Source organism: Anopheles stephensi, chromosome X (genome assembly GCF_013141755.1).
Source record: "Anopheles stephensi strain Indian chromosome X, UCI_ANSTEP_V1.0, whole genome shotgun sequence".
In the NCBI taxonomy this organism is placed as follows: domain Eukaryota; kingdom Metazoa; phylum Arthropoda; class Insecta; order Diptera; family Culicidae; genus Anopheles; species Anopheles stephensi.
The window spans coordinates 13,616,961-13,636,654 of NC_050201.1; the positions used below are offsets into that span (position 1 = coordinate 13,616,961).

Consider the following 19,694-nt stretch of genomic DNA (forward strand, 5'->3'; position numbering starts at 1 on the left):
CACTTGTCTGACAGCTGGACGTTACTGGCAGTTGATGTTGTTGACAGGCCCGTACACTAAACACGCCATAAATAGCCGACAAATTTTGTTTACATTCTAGCATTTCTAGCAATGTTTGCTGGAAACGTTTTTTTTTTCTTCTTTCAGCCCTATAACGCTTCTTCGATTCGGGGCTGTAAACTAGTCACGACGGCTGATATGTTCACTCATCACTAGAGCCATGTTTACAGTATCGTGTTTAGTTCTCATTTACAAGCACAGCTCGTTCGTTTGCGTTTAGATCGAACCCAGCAACCAGAGGACCCGCGGGAAGGCTTTGGTCCCGAGTCGTAAAACAAATCAAACCTCCATGTAATGTGATTCGTAAGCCTACCACGTCTCTTCAAACCTGTCAAACCTAATGAACGTTCCAAACAACGTCATTTGCACGGTAGTAACAATTCTTTGCAGAGCTAAGATTGGGGAGCTAGAAATCCACCACAAAACCCTTTTCGAAACGAAACGAAAAAAACAACTTCGTTTCCAATCGAGAGTCACGCAAAGGCGACTCCCATTCCTTTCTGCCAAGCAATAACGACGGCTACAGAACTTATCTTTTTACCCTCCCGATTCACCAATTATATCTCGGGTCGCAGGAATAGGGCAGCCTGGTTGTGATTTTTCGGGGGATTTGTTTTTTTGTGTTTTTGTCCTTGGTACCCACAGCACAAGTGGTCGATAGCTTGCCGTGGTTGAAATTGACCCAATAGGGTTTGTAAGTTATCGCCAGTCATCGTCGAGACTGAACCGCGGCACGTTGTATTTGGTAGCATCTTTAGACCGAGTGAAATGAGCCAGTAAACATCGATCAAATTTGTGTACGTCTGGTATGATTAGCCGCACACACCCACACCAGCCAGTGAGGTCTATGCCGGTGTCTTCTCCGTTCCTAGCGGTCGGTGGTGTCTGCGAATCGTTAGAGGGTACGCAGTGTCGCCACAGTGACAGCGAATGCGCAAACGCCTGCGCAACATCAACGATCGTCTTCTCGGTAGTTGCCTACGCTGGCGCTTACTGTCCCTGCTACGCATCGTTATTCCGAAATCGTCCGTCCAACTAGCAACAGTGTGCGCGTGTGCCACTGACACTTTCTCTCTCTCTCCAGACATAGCGTCCGTAAAGTTAGAATCCCTCACGTCCTTACATCCGGTGTGTCGAGATGTGTACGGGCAGTAGTTAGTACTGGATCTAGTGCTCCGACAGCGTAACCCCACCATTGAATGGCAATCGAACCGGCACGGTTACACGGTGCAATGCGACGAAGCGTAAGTATATGCATCGGCCGTCTAATCGGTGTCGTAACGTTGGAACCCCCCCCTTCTACGATAAGATAAGGCAAAGACCAGGCACATGCTTTAGACCCTGACGGATATTCCCAAGCGTGAGTGTGTTTTTGAGCGTTGTCGTGGTGAAATCCAGATAAACTGGATTGCAGCATGTATCGGTTACTGTGTGTGCGTTGCAGAGGTGTTGCGGTGACAAAAATCGTCCATCAATCAGTAGTTCTGACATCGATCAAAGTGATGCATGTGACTGGTCTGAAGTTTTTTTGGACCGAGCGAGCGTAGCAGATCCTTACGCACGGCTTCACGTGCGAACGCCCTCTAATAGCTAGAATCTGGAGGCTATCAGTGACCGGCGAAACATCTGTCAACACACACGCGCCCGGACAGGTGTCTAAGAGCAAACGGAAGTCAGCAACAGCATCCATTGTTTATCCTTTTCATCAACGTGAGCTTGCACTGCTGTACGTGAGATGTACACGACCCCGTAGCAACCGTCGCGATATATTAGCGCACTATTCTCGGAGGATTCAAAGACTTTGTTGCTGAGTGTCTACCGGTAACAGGTTGCTATAGGCTGTAATAGGCTGGCACTTGTTGAAGAGGTTTTTATGGTTAGATTGCAGGAGCTAGATGATCTGTCTGTAGGATCTCCATTCCCACATGTACACACAGTTACAGAGATATTGTTGCCATCTGCAACAATCAGTATAGATTAGATCCAAACCTTTCTCTTCTGGCCTATCTCACAGTCTCGCCACCCTAATCTTGACCATCGTCCATATCTTCCTAAACAACGCCTCATTACCCTAATCGAAATAATTAAACACCGATGACCACTTTTTTGTGTCAAACGAGGCCGTAGGCCCTAGACACTGTTGACACTGTTTTTTTTTTACACACTCTCTCGCTGTCTTGCCCTCTGTCACGCGTTTTGCAACCTAAAACGCAGACTACAAAACCAGCAACAGCAAACAGAATGCAGCACGCGCGCTATTTTCAGCAACAAAGACCGAGCTGCAGTATAGACGCAGCAGTGGTAAGCTTCGGAGGGCCGCAGAGAACGAACGGAAAGATGGTGGACGGAGACTGAGGACGGTAACACGCGCATCGGACGCTATTTTTACGCATTCTGCCGATACAGCCGATTTTGTGGTGTGGGAAAGTGAAGACACTGCCCTTACTATGTTTCACCTAGACACCGGGGCAAGCGTTACACCCGGAGGGACCTGTGTGTGTGTGTCGCCGTGGTTGGGACATGGGCGACACGTTCCGTGACGGTGGGGAAAGTGTGCTTTCGCTTTCGTTCGTCACAGTAGCCAAAGAATCTGTACCTCATCACCTGTTTAAGCAAGGTTCTTCCGCATCGTGTCCGCCATTACCGTGGGTTTTGTGGACTGCGGAAGCAAGAACCGCACCTACGAGAAGACTGAGGGAGGTAGGGCGTGTGTTGAAGAAATGAAAGCGTCAGCGTAAAATGCAAAACAACAAAACCCTTACCCTGTTAGAGTAGCCGATAAGGGTGCAGGGTAGGTGAAGCTACTCGAGCTGCTCGAGTACTTTCGCTGCCACTCTGATCAGGTGTACGCAATTGTCGTTGGGTGCGTTCCTAGCTTCTACTACCTCCATTCATGGTCGCGCTGACCATGGTGCGGAGCACGGTCGGTAGGCAGGTGGTAATACACCTACAAAGTATCCCCAGTCCGGTTGGAGATAATTAGCGGCGTGCGCTAAGTGGCTCCAATAAATTCTTTCATCTCCTTGACAGACGGGTCCATAATCCGTCAGGCTAGTACGTATCGATAAGAGCGGCGCTGACGGGACGTTTGTTTGTGTTCTCGGCACGATCGGACCAAACACGATCGTGTGCCGATCGGTCGCGCCTAGGCGTCCTCTATATACCGACGCACTGATAACGAAGCTGCCCCAGTAGATAATGGATCGGTTTGGTACGCGCGACAACGACCGGCACTGGTCGTGGTTGCAGTCGTGCGTCGGTTCCTTACCCGTTCGGTTCAGTATCACTCTCAGGCAAGTGTTTGACAGATCGGTGGTGCAGTGGATTAGTGTACTCGGTGCAGTAGACAAGCATGTGCTGTTGACTGGACGATCGTGGTACGAACGAACTACTCTATACACCCGCTCTACAATCAACATCAATAGAGACATCACCCCCATACAAGCAGCTACCACTCTACATCTGTAGCTCCGCAACTCATTATTTTCACTTTCTTCTACACAAAACATTGCGATTTGTGCAGACGATGCGATCAGTTGCTACAGTGTGACGAAGCCAACGTGTGTGTGTGTGTGTGTGTGTGTGTGCTTTGTGTGTATGTACAGCCGGTATGATTCACCCGGTTCAACAGTTATTTGATAACCACCGTATGGAAAATGCATAAACAAAGACAAAGCCGAACGTCACACGAACAATACGCTTATCGGATTCCGGACTCTAACCGGAGCGAACCTCATTGACATTAGTGCTTGAGCAGCACTTTAATCAGAGTAAACCGAGCTATTCTTTGATCCTTTGCTTCGTGCTTGGTGCGTTAGTGTGTGTGTGTGTGTACGTATTTGGGAAGCTGGTCATACTGGCTATGCCTGTTCAATTGACCCTAAACCACAGCTATTGAGTGTTGTAAGCTGCGTGCCTCACTATCGCACCACGTGGAGCGTCGTTAGCTGATTCGGAAGCTGCCACATCTCAGCAAAACATCCGACTCGGTGTAGACTGCGATAAGCGATCCCTCCCAAGCTCCCAAAACCTTCGGTGACTCGGTTGGTGACTCAATGCGGAAGAGGCACTATTACACATTCCGCACACACACACACACACACACACACACACACGAGGCTAGAGTGATCAGATCGTGGATCGGATCTTGCTTTCTGCTACAGTGGCATTCCGTTTTTGTCTTCTCTCCGTACACCAGATGCGTGACATCGACCGAGCGAACGTGTAGCAAAAACCCCGTACTGTTCTTAAGTGCTTAAACCAGAAGCAAACGGTGGTGGTTCACCACCAACAAAGGGAGTGACTAGAGCGAGCGACCGAGCGAGTGCGGGAATCGATTTGCAGCAGCACCAGACAGGAACATCAGGATGACACACGGACCGCCGGCAAGCCGCAAACGGCAGCAGCAACAGATCGACAGTGATATCGAGCAGAGCGTCACCGAGGTGGACAGCGGGCTGCCAACACCGCCGGACGGTGGCTGGGGCTGGATGGTGGTGTTGGCCTCGTTCAGCATTCATATCATCAGTAAGTACACAGCGCACACGCTCGAAACTAACCTTTGCATCACTAATCGTCATCCACGGAGTGGGTTGTTAAACCCACGTGGGGTTACCAATAGCGGTCAATAACAGATCAATCATAAACTCGAGCGAGCCACTTCGGACAGATAACGAACGGCCAATTCGAGCCCGACACACAATACTGCGTCAGTTGAACGATGATCGATGATTAACGATAAGCTATGCGCAATTGATCGCCCTCGCCCAAAATTCTCGCCATCGGAATCTATTGTTTTGATAGCGATTGATGGTCGCCTACTGCCTATTAGCTGGGGCATAGAGACTCTGGGCCGTTTATTACATCAGAGCCTCGTGAGTGGGATGCAGTTCTTATAATAGAGTTATAGGAGGCTCTCGTTACATAATTGCTTTTTTTTTTGTTGGAGTGATACACATCAGTATATGGAGGACACAATGGAGGGCTCGTCATCTGACTTTTGCGCTTAGCCTTGGGCTTGGAACATACTACCTCGTGAGAGGGATGCTGATCTTACAATAGAGTTATAGGAGACCCTTGTTACATAATTGAGCTATTTTTGAAGTGTGATTGGGTGATATACGTCTGTATATGGAGGACATAGGGCGGCCCAGTGGTAGATGCGACAGCGCCGGCGGACTTCACACGGCAGGACCAGGGTTTAAATCTCACTTGGTGAGGAGGGACTATCCAACTATACGGTAACAATAAGTCTAGTATGCCAGAAATAGCAGGCATGACTTAAGAGGTCGTTAGGCCCAGAAAAAAGAAGAAGAATGCAGACCACAATAGAGGGCTTGAACTGAGTACACTTGGACTTGGAATATATCGCCTCGTGTAAGGGTTTCAATTCTTATAATAGTGCTATAGATGACCCTTGTAGCATAATTGCCTATTGTTTGGAGCGTTTCGCTGATATACATCAGTATTGGGGGACACATTTGGCGCAAATGGTAGAGGCGACAAAGGCGCCGGCCTTTATACGACAGGAGCGAGGTTCAAATCCCATCCGGACCGATCCCCGATTGTGAGGACTGACTATCCAACTACGTGGTAGCATTAAATCTAGTAAGCCAGAAATGGCAAGCACGACCTAAGAGATCGGTAGGCCAAGAAAGTAGAGAAGAAGAAGACGTAAGGAGTCGTTAGACCAAAGAAGAAGAGAATAGAAGACTCGTCGACTACCTGTGCCTTAGCATTGGAATATATCGCCTCAAGGTATGCAATAGTGATATTAGAATTAAAAAACAAATACCAGTAGTTCATAATGACTAATAATGAAATGCTACTTCTCCCACGGACTAACAAAGATACAAGACTTTGTACTTACGAATATCCAATACAAAGCAGGAAATAGCGAGTCATGTACTCACCCCATTTCCCCATTTTCACCCCAGCCCTCTTCGTCCGCACAGTACTGCATCGATCTCTAGCCGTCGCTGTATTGCAGCCCTTCTTGTAAATGACCTGCAAAAAAAAAAATCCCCATGATTAATATCCGCCAACACCTCCTCCGTCAGTATGGAACGCGAACGACTATTTCTCGCTCTTTGTCTACCGGGTCCACTACCTCCGAGCGTTCTTGTTCACACACCAAGGACATACCTTGTTATGCGATGTTCTTGTGTACCGTATGTTTGATCGGCTTTACGATTCACGATCACGGTGCACAACACGGACCTGTTCTGCGCACATGTGCAGCACTCTCGTACCCGGTCCCGGGAGAGTATCGGAATGGCGGAGCAGTGGATCAATGTTTGCGGAGAAAATTAAAACACAAACACCGTTGTTGTCGGAACCGGCAAACACACGGTAAACCGGGCTGTTTACTTTGCGGCGGCCGTTGGTTGCTGCGGCTATAAATTAAAAGCACTAATTTCCTACATGTCACAACCTTGACCAGGCAGGCTACGGCTGTTGTTGTTGTTTTTCTCCCCACTGTTCCCTCGAGCTGATCTCGTGCTGCGTGATCCATTTTGCGTACCGAATGGTGTGTGTTTTTTTGTGATGTTTATGGGTAGATCCTTGCTGGGTACTGATAAGAGGACGCTACCATTTTAACAGCTGTTCAATTCATGTTGAACCTAACATTTAGAGAGGAAGATTATATTTCCTGTTTACTGAAGACAATCTAGGACTGTGTTTAAAACACACGACGGGGGTTACACGTATCTCGGCTTTAAATTACTATATTAGCTGTCAAAATGTTGAAGATTTTCAAGAGTTGCTGGAAAACGTCAGATCGATGTGATTTTGATAGATACTTTCAGTCGTTCAGAGTCCTGATAATTACAATAAGCGCAAGTCCATCTCAAGAGACACACCAACAACATCAGATAAACCATAACGAACACTTTTGCAGAAACCTGTCTGTCTTAAGCCACGAGTAAGACGCACGCTTGACGACGTGAACGTGTGACCGCCGTGTGATGGCGGTGATATGTTTTAATGTTCACCTTAGCATTGCCATGACACCCCGTACCGACTGATAACGGGCGCGGTGGATTCTGTTCTGAGGATGAGGACACATAAGATTAGCCGTGAAGGTGATAGAAAAACAACAACTAACACACGGTCAATAGGGCTAACGCACCGGGGTTTGGAAAGATTAGCAGACGAAGACCTCGCAATTGGTTCGGATTCTGGCTATCAAGATCCTGTTGTGGGGACCTCGAGACCACAACAACTCGCTTCCGGTTCGAAGATGAATCGATCGTACGAGGTCGTAGAACTTCAAGATGGACACGCTACGCGTCACATAGCTTGTCGGTTACGTTTAAACTTTGCACGGTGACATAAGGATTTTGGGAGTATTGGGTATTGAATGACGTCCGGATTATATGTAACTATTCAGTTATGAGTAAAGAAGGTAATCTTGCCGACACCTCTTGAAGTGAAGCAGAAGGAGAAGATATCAGGAATGAAAAGTAACTCTGTCATGTGTTAATACTCTCCTAATTCATTTCTTTTTTGACAGCCGACGGTTTGACGTATTCATTCGGGATATTCTACTCCGAGTTTCTGACGTACTTTAACGAGGGCAAAGGCTACACGGCATGGATTGCATCAATTCTAGTAGGCGTCACACTCTGTTCAGGTACGGTGTTGATCCCATACAGCTTCACATATAGCGTTCTTTACATGTCCCTCTCTCTCTCTCACACACATTCGCACTTCCAGGACCCATCTCATCGTCACTGGTTAACCGGTATGGATGTAGAGCGGTTACGATAGCCGGGGCACTGCTGGCTAGTGCCTCGCTGGCAGTGAGCATGTACGCGACCAGCGTGTTCATGCTGTTCATCACGATCGGCGTGGGTACCGGGCTCGGGCTCGGTCTGATCTACCTGCCCGCTATCGTCAGCGTGACGATGTACTTCGAAAGACTGAGATCCCTAGCGACCGGTATTGCGGTGTGCGGTTCCGGCCTAGGGACATCGATCTTCGCCCCATTGACGGAGGCGCTGATCAAGAAATTCCAATGGCAGGGTGCACTGTTGGCGATCGCCGGTATCGTGCTGATCTGCGTCCTCTTCGGTCTGATGTTCCGGCCGCTGGTGCACGAACCGAGCGCCGGGAAGGAACTGCAGGAACTTCCCCAACATTCCAGCGCTGGTAAGTTGGGTAGTGTGGGTTGCTTGCTCAGAATGCGACACAACTGACACCGTCCTTCCGTCCTATACTAGATCAGAGCAACAGCTTGAAGCCACCCCCGACCAACGCTAGCGAAAGTAATCTGAAACGCTCCAACAGCCACGGTAACGTGGACACACCTAAAATAGATCTCAATGCGGTACGCTCATTTGCTCAGGATAGATGTCTTTGTTTCCCCCCTTCCAATAACTCCTGGTTTCTCTCCCTTGCAGAATGGTCACTCAGTAAGCGGACATAACTTAGACAAACCCTCACGTGCCACACCAGCCGATGACGCCAAACGGTTGGGCCTCAGTCAACCTCTGCTCACCACACCGGAATCACAGCAGCAGCAGCAGGTAGTGCTGAAGCGTACCGAGAGTGGCACCATGTACCGGAAGGATGCACTCTACACCGGTTCCGTACACAACATCGCATCGCGCCACACATCCCAGGCCAATCTGTCTGTGTACGAGAAGGGTAGCTACGGCTCCGTGCAGGGTAATGGACTTCACCGACCGGTGGGCGAACCGGATGCACCGGAACACTGCTGCGGGTGTATACCGTGCTCGCGCGAAACCTGTGACACCTTCCGCGAGATGATGAACTTCTCCATCATGAAGGACCCGATCTTTATCATCTTTACCGTGTCGAACTTTTTGACGAGCGTTGGATTTAATGTGCCGTACGTGTATCTCGCTGCACAGGCTCAGGTGTTGGGCATTGGGTCACAGGATGCGAGCTACCTGCTCGGCATCATCGGTATCGCCAACACGGTTGGACGCATAGTGCTCGGCTATCTGTCCGACAAGGCGTGGGTTAATCGACTGTTTGTGTACAACTGCTCACTGGCGGTGTGTGGCATTGCGACGGCTCTGTCCGTCTTCTGTCTCGACTTCTACTGGCTTGCGGTGTATTCGGCCGTGTTCGGTTTCACCATCGGTGCATACGTTGGGCTGACCTCGGTTATTCTGGTCGATCTGCTCGGGCTGGAGAAGCTGACAAATGCGTTCGGGTTGCTACTGCTCTTCCAGGGTATTGCCTCGTTCGTGGGACCTCCGATTGCAGGTAAGTGTTTGGCGAAAAATCCCGATGATCACCAACATAAAAGTAAAACTCTCTCTCTTCCGCTTTATCCAGGCTGGCTGTACGACTTCACTCTCTCGTACGGTCCCGGGTTCATCATGGCAGGCACTACGATCGCCATCAGCGGAGCGATGCTGTTCGCCATCCCGTCCCTTCAGCGATATCTGGCCCGTCGTCAATCGAGCGCCGGTGCCACGGTGGGCATTCCGTTAGAGTAGTAACACCGGTGTGCCAGTATGAGGCGGAACCAACACTGGATCTAAAAATTGCACTCTCTTCCATCCATCCAGCTCCGGTCGTGTTCCCATCGTTCATCCCCTTCTTCTACCCATAATCCAGTCTAGCGTTACTGTGGAAGGGAACTGCATAGGTTTTTTTACCTCATTTACTACTGTGTACCGATTAGAAGATAAGCTTGTACGATAAGCTTTTAGCTAATGGCGAATGGAGACGGTTATGCTGGCGCGCAACGCGAGTTCAGCAAGTTAGTCTGTTTTTTTTTTCTGTTGATTAGAATATTTTAAGAGTTTAGTTTCGTTTTTTTGATTTTTCGTTTGCCCTTATCTTGTTCGAAATAAATTTTACAATACGAAACACAACAAAAACTAAAGCGAATGCCTTTTGGACATTTAATTGTCAGCGCCTAGAGGGTATGCACCAAAAAGAAAAGGAAGCGTCCTTAACCCAGGTAACAAAATCGTGACGCTTTCTCGCTCTGTCTAAGTAACAAGTAAACCTGCCAAAGCGAGAAAGGATGATGATTTTTTTTTACCTGGGAAGCGGTCACTGGAATTTCCATTCCGCCATTTTAGCAAAAGTAAGTTAAACACGGAAGGATTTTTATACATAATCTAGCAACAAAAGAACCCATTTGGGAGATGTTTGTGTGGTGTAAAGTGGTTTTATAACGTGCAAATGTTTAATAAAAATCCAACCAAGCTACTGCACCTTGGTCAACAAAACGGCTATTTTTTACTTTGATCCGTTAAAAAGGCCTTTTAACACACTTTGTTTTTTAGTAATAAAAAATCCTACGGGTAACAATTACAAAGGTTTGTGTCTTAGATGCGCATCCCTTGAAGGTATGCAATATAGTGTTAAAACGCCTAAAGTTTAGGTCATGTTTCCTTTGGGAGTTTAACTATGAATGGAAAAAAAGGGTAAAAGACTCGAGAAGGCCCCCCCCTGACAAAATTTGTTAGGCGCTGTAGGATTTACGCCTAAAGGTATGCAATCCGCAGTGCACGTTGCGAGAGCTTCACAGTGAGCTTTCAGTGTGCTTTCAGTGTGGTCAAAATTGGTTTAAGAAAGTCGAATAAAATATTGTTATTATTTGATTAAAACCCCTTCTCCGCTAACCCTACCATTCATTTTGGCTAACTGGAGCTTCGTACTAGTTTTCAGTCGCACTAGGGTTGAACAATCGGGCCTAAAACATGCACGGCGTTCTCGGACGGTAACGGAACAGTAATTCGATGAATACTTGTTACCTTGCATTGATATTCAGCAAAGGAGGAAACATAAGAATATCATAATCTCAAACTACTTGTTACAATGTATTGTATCAAGTTCTAATCGCTGCCTATTAACAAAATAAAGGAACAATGCACAATGTTTACATCAAATGGGTTTTGACCATACAGAAATCCCACTGTACAACAAAAATGACAGGCCACAGTGCTGCACACAAAAGATTCTAGAGGGCCTTCTCGAGTCTTTTACCCAGCTTTTTACTCTTTTACTTACTTTTTTTTATATCTATCTCCGATAACAATTATCCAACAAATAAATAATACGAATAAGCAAATAGCCCCCTTAAGCCTACATGACTGCTCAGGATTGGTGGTTGGGGGCTGGGGAAAGGATTGCATTAAATAATAAGCAATATTCCATTCGGCTTTATTCAACAATTTTTGACCACACTGAAAGCACACTGTGAAGCTATCGCAATGTATACTGCGGTTTACATACTGTTAGGCGTATTTCGTATTGTGACAAATAAATTTCACCAGGGGAGAGAGGCTTTTCGAGCCTTTTATCTGTTTATCAAACAATTTTTGACCACACAAAATACGCACTGTGCAACAAAAATAACAGCTACTCAATGCTACACACAAAAGATTCTAGGAGGGGGGCCCTCTCGAATCTTTTACTCAAAACAGAATCTTTTGCCACAAAGTACGTGTTCAATTACATGATCGAAACCCCTGCAAACAAAAATCGTTAAGCAAATTGCATAATTGTAGGAGTTTTGAGTTTTGTATTTTAAATTATTTTAACCGAAGCAGCTACAGTTACGAACCAGTTAATTTCCAATTCTTTGCACAACACCAACAAAAAGTATTGATTGCTGGGATAGAAGTATGAAAGCGAAACATAAAAGCGCATTCAAAATCCCATAAGTCCCCTCACCAATCGTCTGTTTCTTTCACTGTAAACCATTTTGCTTCACGATACCATGTATTATTAGACTGCACGTCCTTCCCCGTCACCATTCCACCTCGTCCCATCTGCCGGCCCACAAAAAAACGAAAGAATTTGAAGAAAAAAACAGGCTGGGGGAGGACAAAGTCGCTTCGCGGATTTTGTGTTTTGTTGCTTTCTTTATTACTGCACGTTGATACAAAGTGGCACCGCCGACGGAATGCGACCGTGGTGCAATGCAATTGCATAGAGAAGTAGGAGGAGTTCGAGGAAAAAAAAACGGAGTATCGCCAGTACAAAGGGAAGCCAAACGGTTAGAACGAGCTCGAAGAGAAGTAATTGATGTTAGAGGGCGCGCATCAGCACGCACCTCACTTACACTAATATATGTTTTTCTTTTATAATTCTTTTTTTTGTTTCATTTAGGAATAAATTTGATCAAAACCACGAGAAAAAGGTTGAAACTTGTTTATCAAACTTTATAGTTACCACGCGCGCGTTGGACACACAATCGTACCGATGGCAGCCGATTCTGCTAGGTAAGTACACGCAGACACCCCGCCATTTTGAGGGTTGTGTACGCCCGCCGGTTGTGCGTGACAGTGAGGAGTTTAGTGTGCGGGCCAAATGAGCAAGGTGCAAATATTCGGAAAAAGGAGAGTAATAGAAAAATTGTTTCATGCTAAAAACTGGGTACGTTGGTAGGAAAAGGTTGAGAGCAATTTCAAAGTGCATGCAGATTGCATACTTTTGGGCAATTTTTTTTTTTGTGTGTGTTGCCTTTTGGTCTTGAGAGCAAATGAAGCTCTAGACAGACTAGAGTCCATAAAATGTTAGGTAAAAACTGTTTTGCAGCTTATTTGTTGCTCTTATTAAGGTTATCCCTGTCTCTCTTTCTCCTTCTCTCTTTCTCTCTCCCTCTCTCTCTTCCCGCTCTTTCTTCTCCGATACATGTGAGCAATAGATTGAAACGAGGTAATCCAACTGGATGAAAGTAGGTCCGTTCGGTACACATACCGAGCCACCGCAGCCTGCCTACAAGAACTGTTACTAATATTCCGTCTGCATATCTTTCACCTGCAGCTTCTATCAATTCTCACTCTTCCACTTCACCGGTGCCGCTTTAAGTGTATATGTTTTGAAACCCACACGTTTAAATCACAAACAACAGTGCAAACAACATCCTTTGGCCTGATCCCGAGCAGCAGGTATACCCGTTTTTAGGGCGTTAGCCTAGCTATTCTCTTTCGTTGTATCCTTTTTTCCCTCTATCCCTCTCTCTTTCTCTATCTTTCTCTCTCTCTCTCTATGTTTCTCTCTTTCATCTTCTATCAATCTCCTACACACTGTCACTCCCTTCTCACTCACGGATTAGTTTTGCTTTTGTCCAGTGCGCACACACACCACGGTAAAACGCATCATCCTAAGCTTTCTAAGTGCCGTGAAAAACAAGTGAAAAATAACGGACAAGTGTTGTCGCGAGGTGTCGATATGTTTTTTTTGTTTAGTTTTGTTTTCCTTTTTGTTTGTACAAGAGCATTTGGCGCTCTTTTCGCTCTAGCTATAGTTTGCACGGGCTCCGTGGAGGGGGAGGGCGAATTCACTCGATCCCGTACGTCACAACCAGTTGCTGAAGGTCCCTGGGTCGGTTACCGCTCGGACTGAGTATCTTCCAGGCAGTGTGCAGTTGGTCGAGGTTGGCCGTTTCCGTCGCGATCTAGAAATATGGTAGAACAAAGGGCGTTAGAGCTGCAGACTAAGGGGTTTAGAGCCACCAAACATCACTTACAGCACTCTCGTTCAGCAGCTGGGCAATAGTGACGCGCGTCACAAACAGCTCGTAGCAGAGTACACCCTTGACGAAGCATTCGCCGTAGTTGAGACGCTGCAGCACGTCTAATATCTCGACGCAGTACTTCTCCTTTTCGCGCAGCTCAGCCAACGGCCGATCGGACTGTATTTTCTTGATAGCCTGCAGCTTCAGCTCGACGGTAAACTGGTTCGTCGGCAGCAGAAACTTCACGATATGATCGTTCAAGTAGTCGATGATGTAGCTCGCTTCGCGCTTGATCGCGTTGTTCAGTATCATGCGGCCCGCGATCTCCTGGATCTTGCTTGCCTTAATGTTGTCCATCTTTAGGTTGCAGCGGTCGCATCGCCACAGGGACGAGATTTTGAGCGGATTTATTGGCAGCAGCCGACCCTCGGGACAGCTCTCCCGTACACACTTCAGTGCGCCCAGGTAGGTGCCAGATTCCTGTAAAGCATTGTACGCTATTAGTGGTGGAACTTAGGGACAAAATGCAAAAAAAGAACGCATCGAAGTTATAAATCCATAACACGCCTGATGGTAAGCAGTATCTTCTTCTTCCTTGGCCAAATGACCTCTTACTTAGGTCATGCCTGCTATTTCTGGCTTACTAGACTTAAAGATATCACGAAGTTGGATAGCCAATCTCACTACGGAGGAACAGTCCGGGAGGGATTTGAGCCCCGATCCCGCCGTATAAAGACCGGTCCCGACCTCTACCACCTGTCGCCCCGGTAGGTAATAAGCAGTAGCTTATCCCAATCCTTAATTAAGGATGACGAACTCCTGAAGGGACTCAAGGCATCCAAAATTTCATTCCTTTGACAGTTTCAATATGGATTGAATCCTATTTCACAGATTCTATTGGGATTCGATCAGATTCGTATTTGATTAGATTTCAATTAGGACTCGCTCTGACTCGAAGTCAATTGGATCCGCTACGATTAGGCTTGAATCCGATCCTTATTAAATTCAAACGGATTGGGATTTAATCTGATTAAAATTGGATAAGGATGCATTCCGACTCGAATCTGCATTTAGAATCAGTTTGATCTGATTCGACTAGGATTAAATCCAATATTTGATTAGAATTCGATTAGGACTCGAATCGTCGGACTGGCTCGAATTCGAATTTGATTCGACTGGGACTAAATCCGATCCTATTAAGATTTTGACAGATAGCAATACGGCCAGGCCGTTCCTTATGAATAAAAAAAAAGATTTTGACAGATTGATTTGGATAGGGTAAGGACCCAATCCGACTCGGATTTAGATTGGGAGTCGATTGGATTCGATGTGATTAGGAGCACATCCGATCATACTGAGTTACCACCGGGTTGAGAATCGCTCGGGATTCGAGCGAGCAGGATTTGTATGAAATTCAATCTAGATTTAAATCCACACCGAGTTCGATTGACGTTCGATTAGTAATCGACAATGACTAAGTGGGGTTAGTACCGATTTTTTTATCAAATAAATTTAAATTAAAAAAAAGAAAATTTGACTGATATATCCTTCATATCCATTTGTTAGACTTGTTTCATTCTATTTTTAGACACGAAGATCTTTTAAAGACATAAAATAGATTATACATATTTTGCTCTACAGCATTAGTAACGAGCGTTCCGGCTCTTACAGCGTCTATCAGTTGATATTGTTTCTTGTTCATAATTAAAGAGACATAACCTGTTCGTGACATATCGTTTCTCCGTACCACCAAGACCATTCCATTCCATCTCTTATGCCTCTCCAAACTAAATTGAATTGCGAAGCCAAATTCACTCTGAACAATATTGTCCAGCTTTAGCTCTAGCAGGCTAGTTTGCGTTCACAGGCGTAAAGTATGGTTGTGAACTATTCATTATCCTCAGTAGGATATCGTGCTAAGGCTCCATTTCAAGCTTCTCCGAAAGTACCCCCAATGAAGCAGCATGGTGAGGGAACCCACCAGGAAACAATGCGACCATGGTCAGACTAATGTATAATGTCGACAGGATCACATATACCTGCCAACCCAGGTCCCGGTACTTGTGCGAAGCGTCCGTTCATAAACACGACATGCAGCCTTAGACCAGCCGGGTGGTAGCATCGTGAAACAGAGCCCATAAACATCAGTTACTGGCTGAACCGTTTGCGACATTCAGGTGAGGAGTGAAAGCAACAAAAAAACACGAAACAAAGGACTATTTTAAAGTTTTTCCCAGCACGCAAACAACGTGGTCCACACTTGGGAGTTTTTCCTGTTCAAAATTGAGGGCATAGCTGGTGTGAAAGACACGTCGGCGACCACAAAACTTTGCATCAAAACCATGAAAACTAGTGGTTTAGATGTACAACAGCAAGAAAAGTTAAGCGAATTGTCTCCCTTTAGGCGAAAGCGTGGGACGGACGCCTAAAGCTAGGCAATCGGGGTGACAAAGGCTACATTTTTAATAATGTTATCCACAACAGAGAGCACACGCAAAAGTATTATACACACTTCAAAGTGAGCCGATCCATTTACGAAGCACTCCTCACGAAATGTGTTTTCGGTCTTGTATGCCTGTAAACATCAATATTTCGTCCAACCGTACAGGGCACGCGTGCTGGAAGCAAAACATTTAAATAGCTGTGACCCAGGGGGGGGGGAGGGAGATAGTAACAATATCATCAAGGTCAACCCGTTTCGTTAGCCATTGAATATTCATGATTTAAAATACCGCAGTACGCGCTGCTAGGAGTTGCCGTTGTCCCTTGGCGTGTTTTAAAGAGAACCAAAAGATGGCTCCGCTCCAAACAAGATGGCGCGCGCCCAATTGGCCCATCAAAAACTCCAAACACACCGAAAGCAACGAACAAAGTTTTGATAGCAAGTACAGCTATTAAACTGACACCACAAATCAATCAATCAGAAAAAAAACCCTCGCGAAACTACCCGATTGCCGCAAATTCGCAATTAAGTCCTAAAGCGGACAAAAATTGCAAGGTGGCCAACCAACATGGCTGTTGCGGAAGATAACCGAATGTTGCCCCAGTACTCGTCCATAAATAGCGAAATCGCGCAAAATGACATCCCGCGAAAGGACACACCGAAATAACCCCTCCAAAAAAGGTCACCGACGCCGAAAGGTGATTGATTCGTTTTTGAAATGTAAGGAAATATTTTACAGACAACTGCTGCCAAAACAGCAGCTCTATTTTTTTTTTTTGCGAGCGCCTTTCAATTGCGAGGAGGGATTCGAGAGAGGAGATATGGAAGGATGTGCCAAAGATTGTGTAACGGGCAAATCATCTACAGCTGTCAGCTGCTTTGGTGAGCTATTGCCGCCAGCTCTATTGCGTCAGTACAGTAGTAGCCGCTATCCGCGTTTGATCAAACCTGTACCCCAGGCGAGTGGGAAAGGTTTAAGGTAATGGAGGATACGAGTAATTTAACATCACCAAGTACACATACGACCAGCGAACCGATTCGTGCTGATCGGCTCATTCCCGGACCCGGGGAATCGATACTTATCTGTCAAAACATCGCCAATCTTCGCTTGCCAACTCTCAAAAAACAAAAAACCACGCCGCCAGTCTTGGTGTCTCTTTCTCATAGGGCGCGCTGAAATCACACCACCGACACACAGCACTGACAGCAATTAAAAACTCACCATTTGTCGCACATTAACAGCTGACAACTTCCCGAAAGATGTTGCCAGCGTCCGGGGGTCCCAACCACCACACCCCGTTGACAAACGATCCGAATGGCATTTCAAGTTTTTTTTTTTCGTTCCTCCACCGGACAGGTACAGGTGCAGCAAAGGAAATCGATCCTCGGGGTAGAAGACGTGCCCTTTCGGTGGGCAACCAGATCCCAACAAAAAAAAAATTGAGAATCAAAAAAACTGTCCGGAAATATTCGGCAAATTCGGGTTCTCTCCCTAGTGCGTGGTGTTGGGGGTTGTGTATGCACGTATGTTGTTGCTGGGGTTTTCTTATTTTCTTTGGCTCGTCTCTTCTTCCCTACCACGCTCCTTGTGCCCGGTATCTAGGAGATCGGTGGTCCAAAAATAACGACCCCAATATTAGAAGGGCAGGCAGAGGCACGAAACGGCAAAACTCGCCTCAAAATAGTCGCTTATGCTGCTGCCGAAATCGAGCATCCATGGCAAATAAGTTTGGTAACGGCAACGACACGGACTTCGTCACGGCACGTTTTGGCTCGTGATGATATGTGTTTTCTTTTTTTGAGTCGGTTGCTGCAGGAGATGAACTCTGCTACCCTTGAGATACTACCAAACTCACCGACGGAAGCACTTTTGCTGCCCGTGGGAGTTGTAGCGAGATGTGCTGCTGTTTGCCTTGGGTGGCATGTGACATAATTTATTAACGGACGTATGTCCGTACTGCAGTTGCAATGCGGTTTAGTCTGCCAATCACCAACACTATCGCCATCATCACAACTTTTCATAGAACCTCACCCGTGGAGATCCTCGCTCGTCTGCGGCTCACTTCCACGCCACCAAACCCGTATCGGTTGGAGGCGTGGACCGGAAGATTACGTTGGCATCAGATTACGAGCGTAATCCGAAAATATAAATAACGAATCATCTGGTGCGGCGGCGGTGTTGTTTAGCGCGCGCTCACACGGTCTACCTTGGTCTGTGTCGCGCGTCCGGCTGCCCTGGCATCGTGGCACGGGCAGCAGATGATGCTGGGTTTTATATATAGCATGCAACATAAACATGGTGGCAGTGGAGGATTCAGGTGCATGCAACCAAAACCAAACGATTTCAGGTGCCTCAGAGCAGGCTGGAAACACTCACCGTCGGATCCTTGCACCGGTCGCAGCTGCAGAGAAAGTTCTTCGAGAAGCAGAGATGTATGATGCGATGCTGCGTGCCCCACAGTATCTTGGAGTAGTTGTTCATGATCTGTTCACCTTTCTTGATAGGGCGCGAAGCGTGCACACGCATCCGGAGCTGATCGTCGAACACGTAGCGGACGTTCGGTCTGCAGCAATGGTTCATCAGCGCACCTAGTATGTAGAGACCGCGCAGTATAATCTCATGATGGTTGTTCTCCTCGTCCGCCACAATCCGGCTCGTTTCAAACGCGTTCGTGTTGAGTACGTTCACTACCTGCCGCAGATACCGTACCGCCGGGCCTTCCGGGTCCAGGTTCCAGAAGTAGCCATCCTTCAGCAACCGTTCGATCTCGGTCGTCATCTCCTTGCGCGGTGGATGACCCTCCATCTGCAGCACGATCGACCGATCCCGGTCGGACAGCAGAAAGCCCCGGATGGACGTTAGCGCGTACAGGATGTTCTTCGAGTAGCGGCCCGCATCCTTCGGCTGCCAGCTCTGTATCAACCGACATTCGGCCGCGTGCGGTGATTCCGCACCGACGGAAAAATCGCACCGGCTGCAGATCGGCAACCGGCACCCGCCGGTGCAGAGCTGCAGACGGCGCAAGATGCAGCAGCAGCTAGCACAGAAGATCACCTCGTAGTTGTTAACGCGCGGTCCCACCAACACCGGACGATCGATAAAGATCAGCTCGTGGACGTCGATGTCACGCGTCGCGACCAGACCGCGCCCGTACCCTTCGAACACTCCGATGTCCCACGGTGGGTCGCCCGGTGTTACCAGCTCGCCGAGAAACTCCATCAGCTCACCCTTGAACGTGCCGACCCGTTCCGGGTTGTATATGTCCGGTGCGGGCACTACCTCCGGCACCGGTGGCACTTCGGGCACCGGACCAGCGGCACCTGTATCGGATGCCACCACCGTCGCACTGGCATCGCTATTACCATTACTCCCGACAGATTCCATCGTTCTGACGCGTTCTAGCGCAACGGTAGTGCACGATATCTCCTAACTAAGTGATCTGGTAAATACTACCGTTACTAACTACTAGCACACTACTACCACTACCGACACTAGCCTTCTGTTGGTTTAGCTTTTACAGCACGCTTTGCTGGTACAGATCACGAACGGTTTTGTTGGTTGATTGTTTTTGTGTCTAAGTCTGGCAGTACCACACGCCAACCCAAGCTTCCTCCTCCGCACCACCGTTCACTGTGCGGTGTTGTGTGGGTTTTGGTTTTTAGTGCCACCGTCTCACCATCATGTGTCGGTCGTCCCGATCGTTGCCCAGCTCGCTCTAGACGGTCCGGTCC

At 47.3% G+C, this 19,694-nt stretch overlaps 2 protein-coding genes across 14 annotated transcripts in view; one reads left to right on the top strand and one right to left on the bottom strand.

Annotated features, from left to right (window-relative positions):
* LOC118509130 (gamma-aminobutyric acid receptor subunit alpha-6-like) overlaps positions 1–10,280 on the top strand; it is a 17,685-nt gene extending 7,405 nt beyond the window's left edge. The window contains exons 1-7 of one of the 6 annotated variants that reach the window (XM_036049350.1): positions 1,080–1,304; positions 4,259–4,587; positions 7,577–7,696; positions 7,780–8,214; positions 8,286–8,392; positions 8,466–9,300; positions 9,373–10,280. In XM_036049350.1, coding sequence (XP_035905243.1) covers positions 4,428–4,587; positions 7,577–7,696; positions 7,780–8,214; positions 8,286–8,392; positions 8,466–9,300; positions 9,373–9,536 — 1,821 coding nt within the window. In that variant the 5' untranslated portion in view covers positions 1,080–1,304; positions 4,259–4,427 and the 3' untranslated portion in view covers positions 9,537–10,280. Of the gene's footprint in view, positions 1–1,079; positions 1,305–2,398; positions 2,421–3,172; positions 3,438–3,683; positions 4,104–4,258; positions 4,588–7,576; positions 7,697–7,779; positions 8,215–8,285; positions 8,393–8,465; positions 9,301–9,372 lie in introns of those variants that run through there. The other 5 variants (XM_036049359.1, XM_036049342.1, XM_036049378.1 and 2 more) reach the window with 5 other exon arrangements.
* A 1,621-nt stretch (positions 10,281–11,901) lies between these two features.
* LOC118509186 (pneumococcal serine-rich repeat protein) overlaps positions 11,902–19,694 on the bottom strand; it is a 35,588-nt gene continuing 27,795 nt past the window's right edge. For all 8 annotated transcript variants that reach the window (XM_036049466.1, XM_036049458.1, XM_036049482.1 and 5 more), the window contains 2 exons: positions 13,532–13,999; positions 11,902–13,459 (listed from right to left, as the gene is read on the bottom strand). In XM_036049466.1, the coding sequence (XP_035905359.1) occupies positions 13,343–13,459; positions 13,532–13,999 (585 nt within the window). In that variant the 3' untranslated portion in view covers positions 11,902–13,342. The remainder of the gene's footprint in view (positions 13,460–13,531; positions 14,000–19,694) is intronic.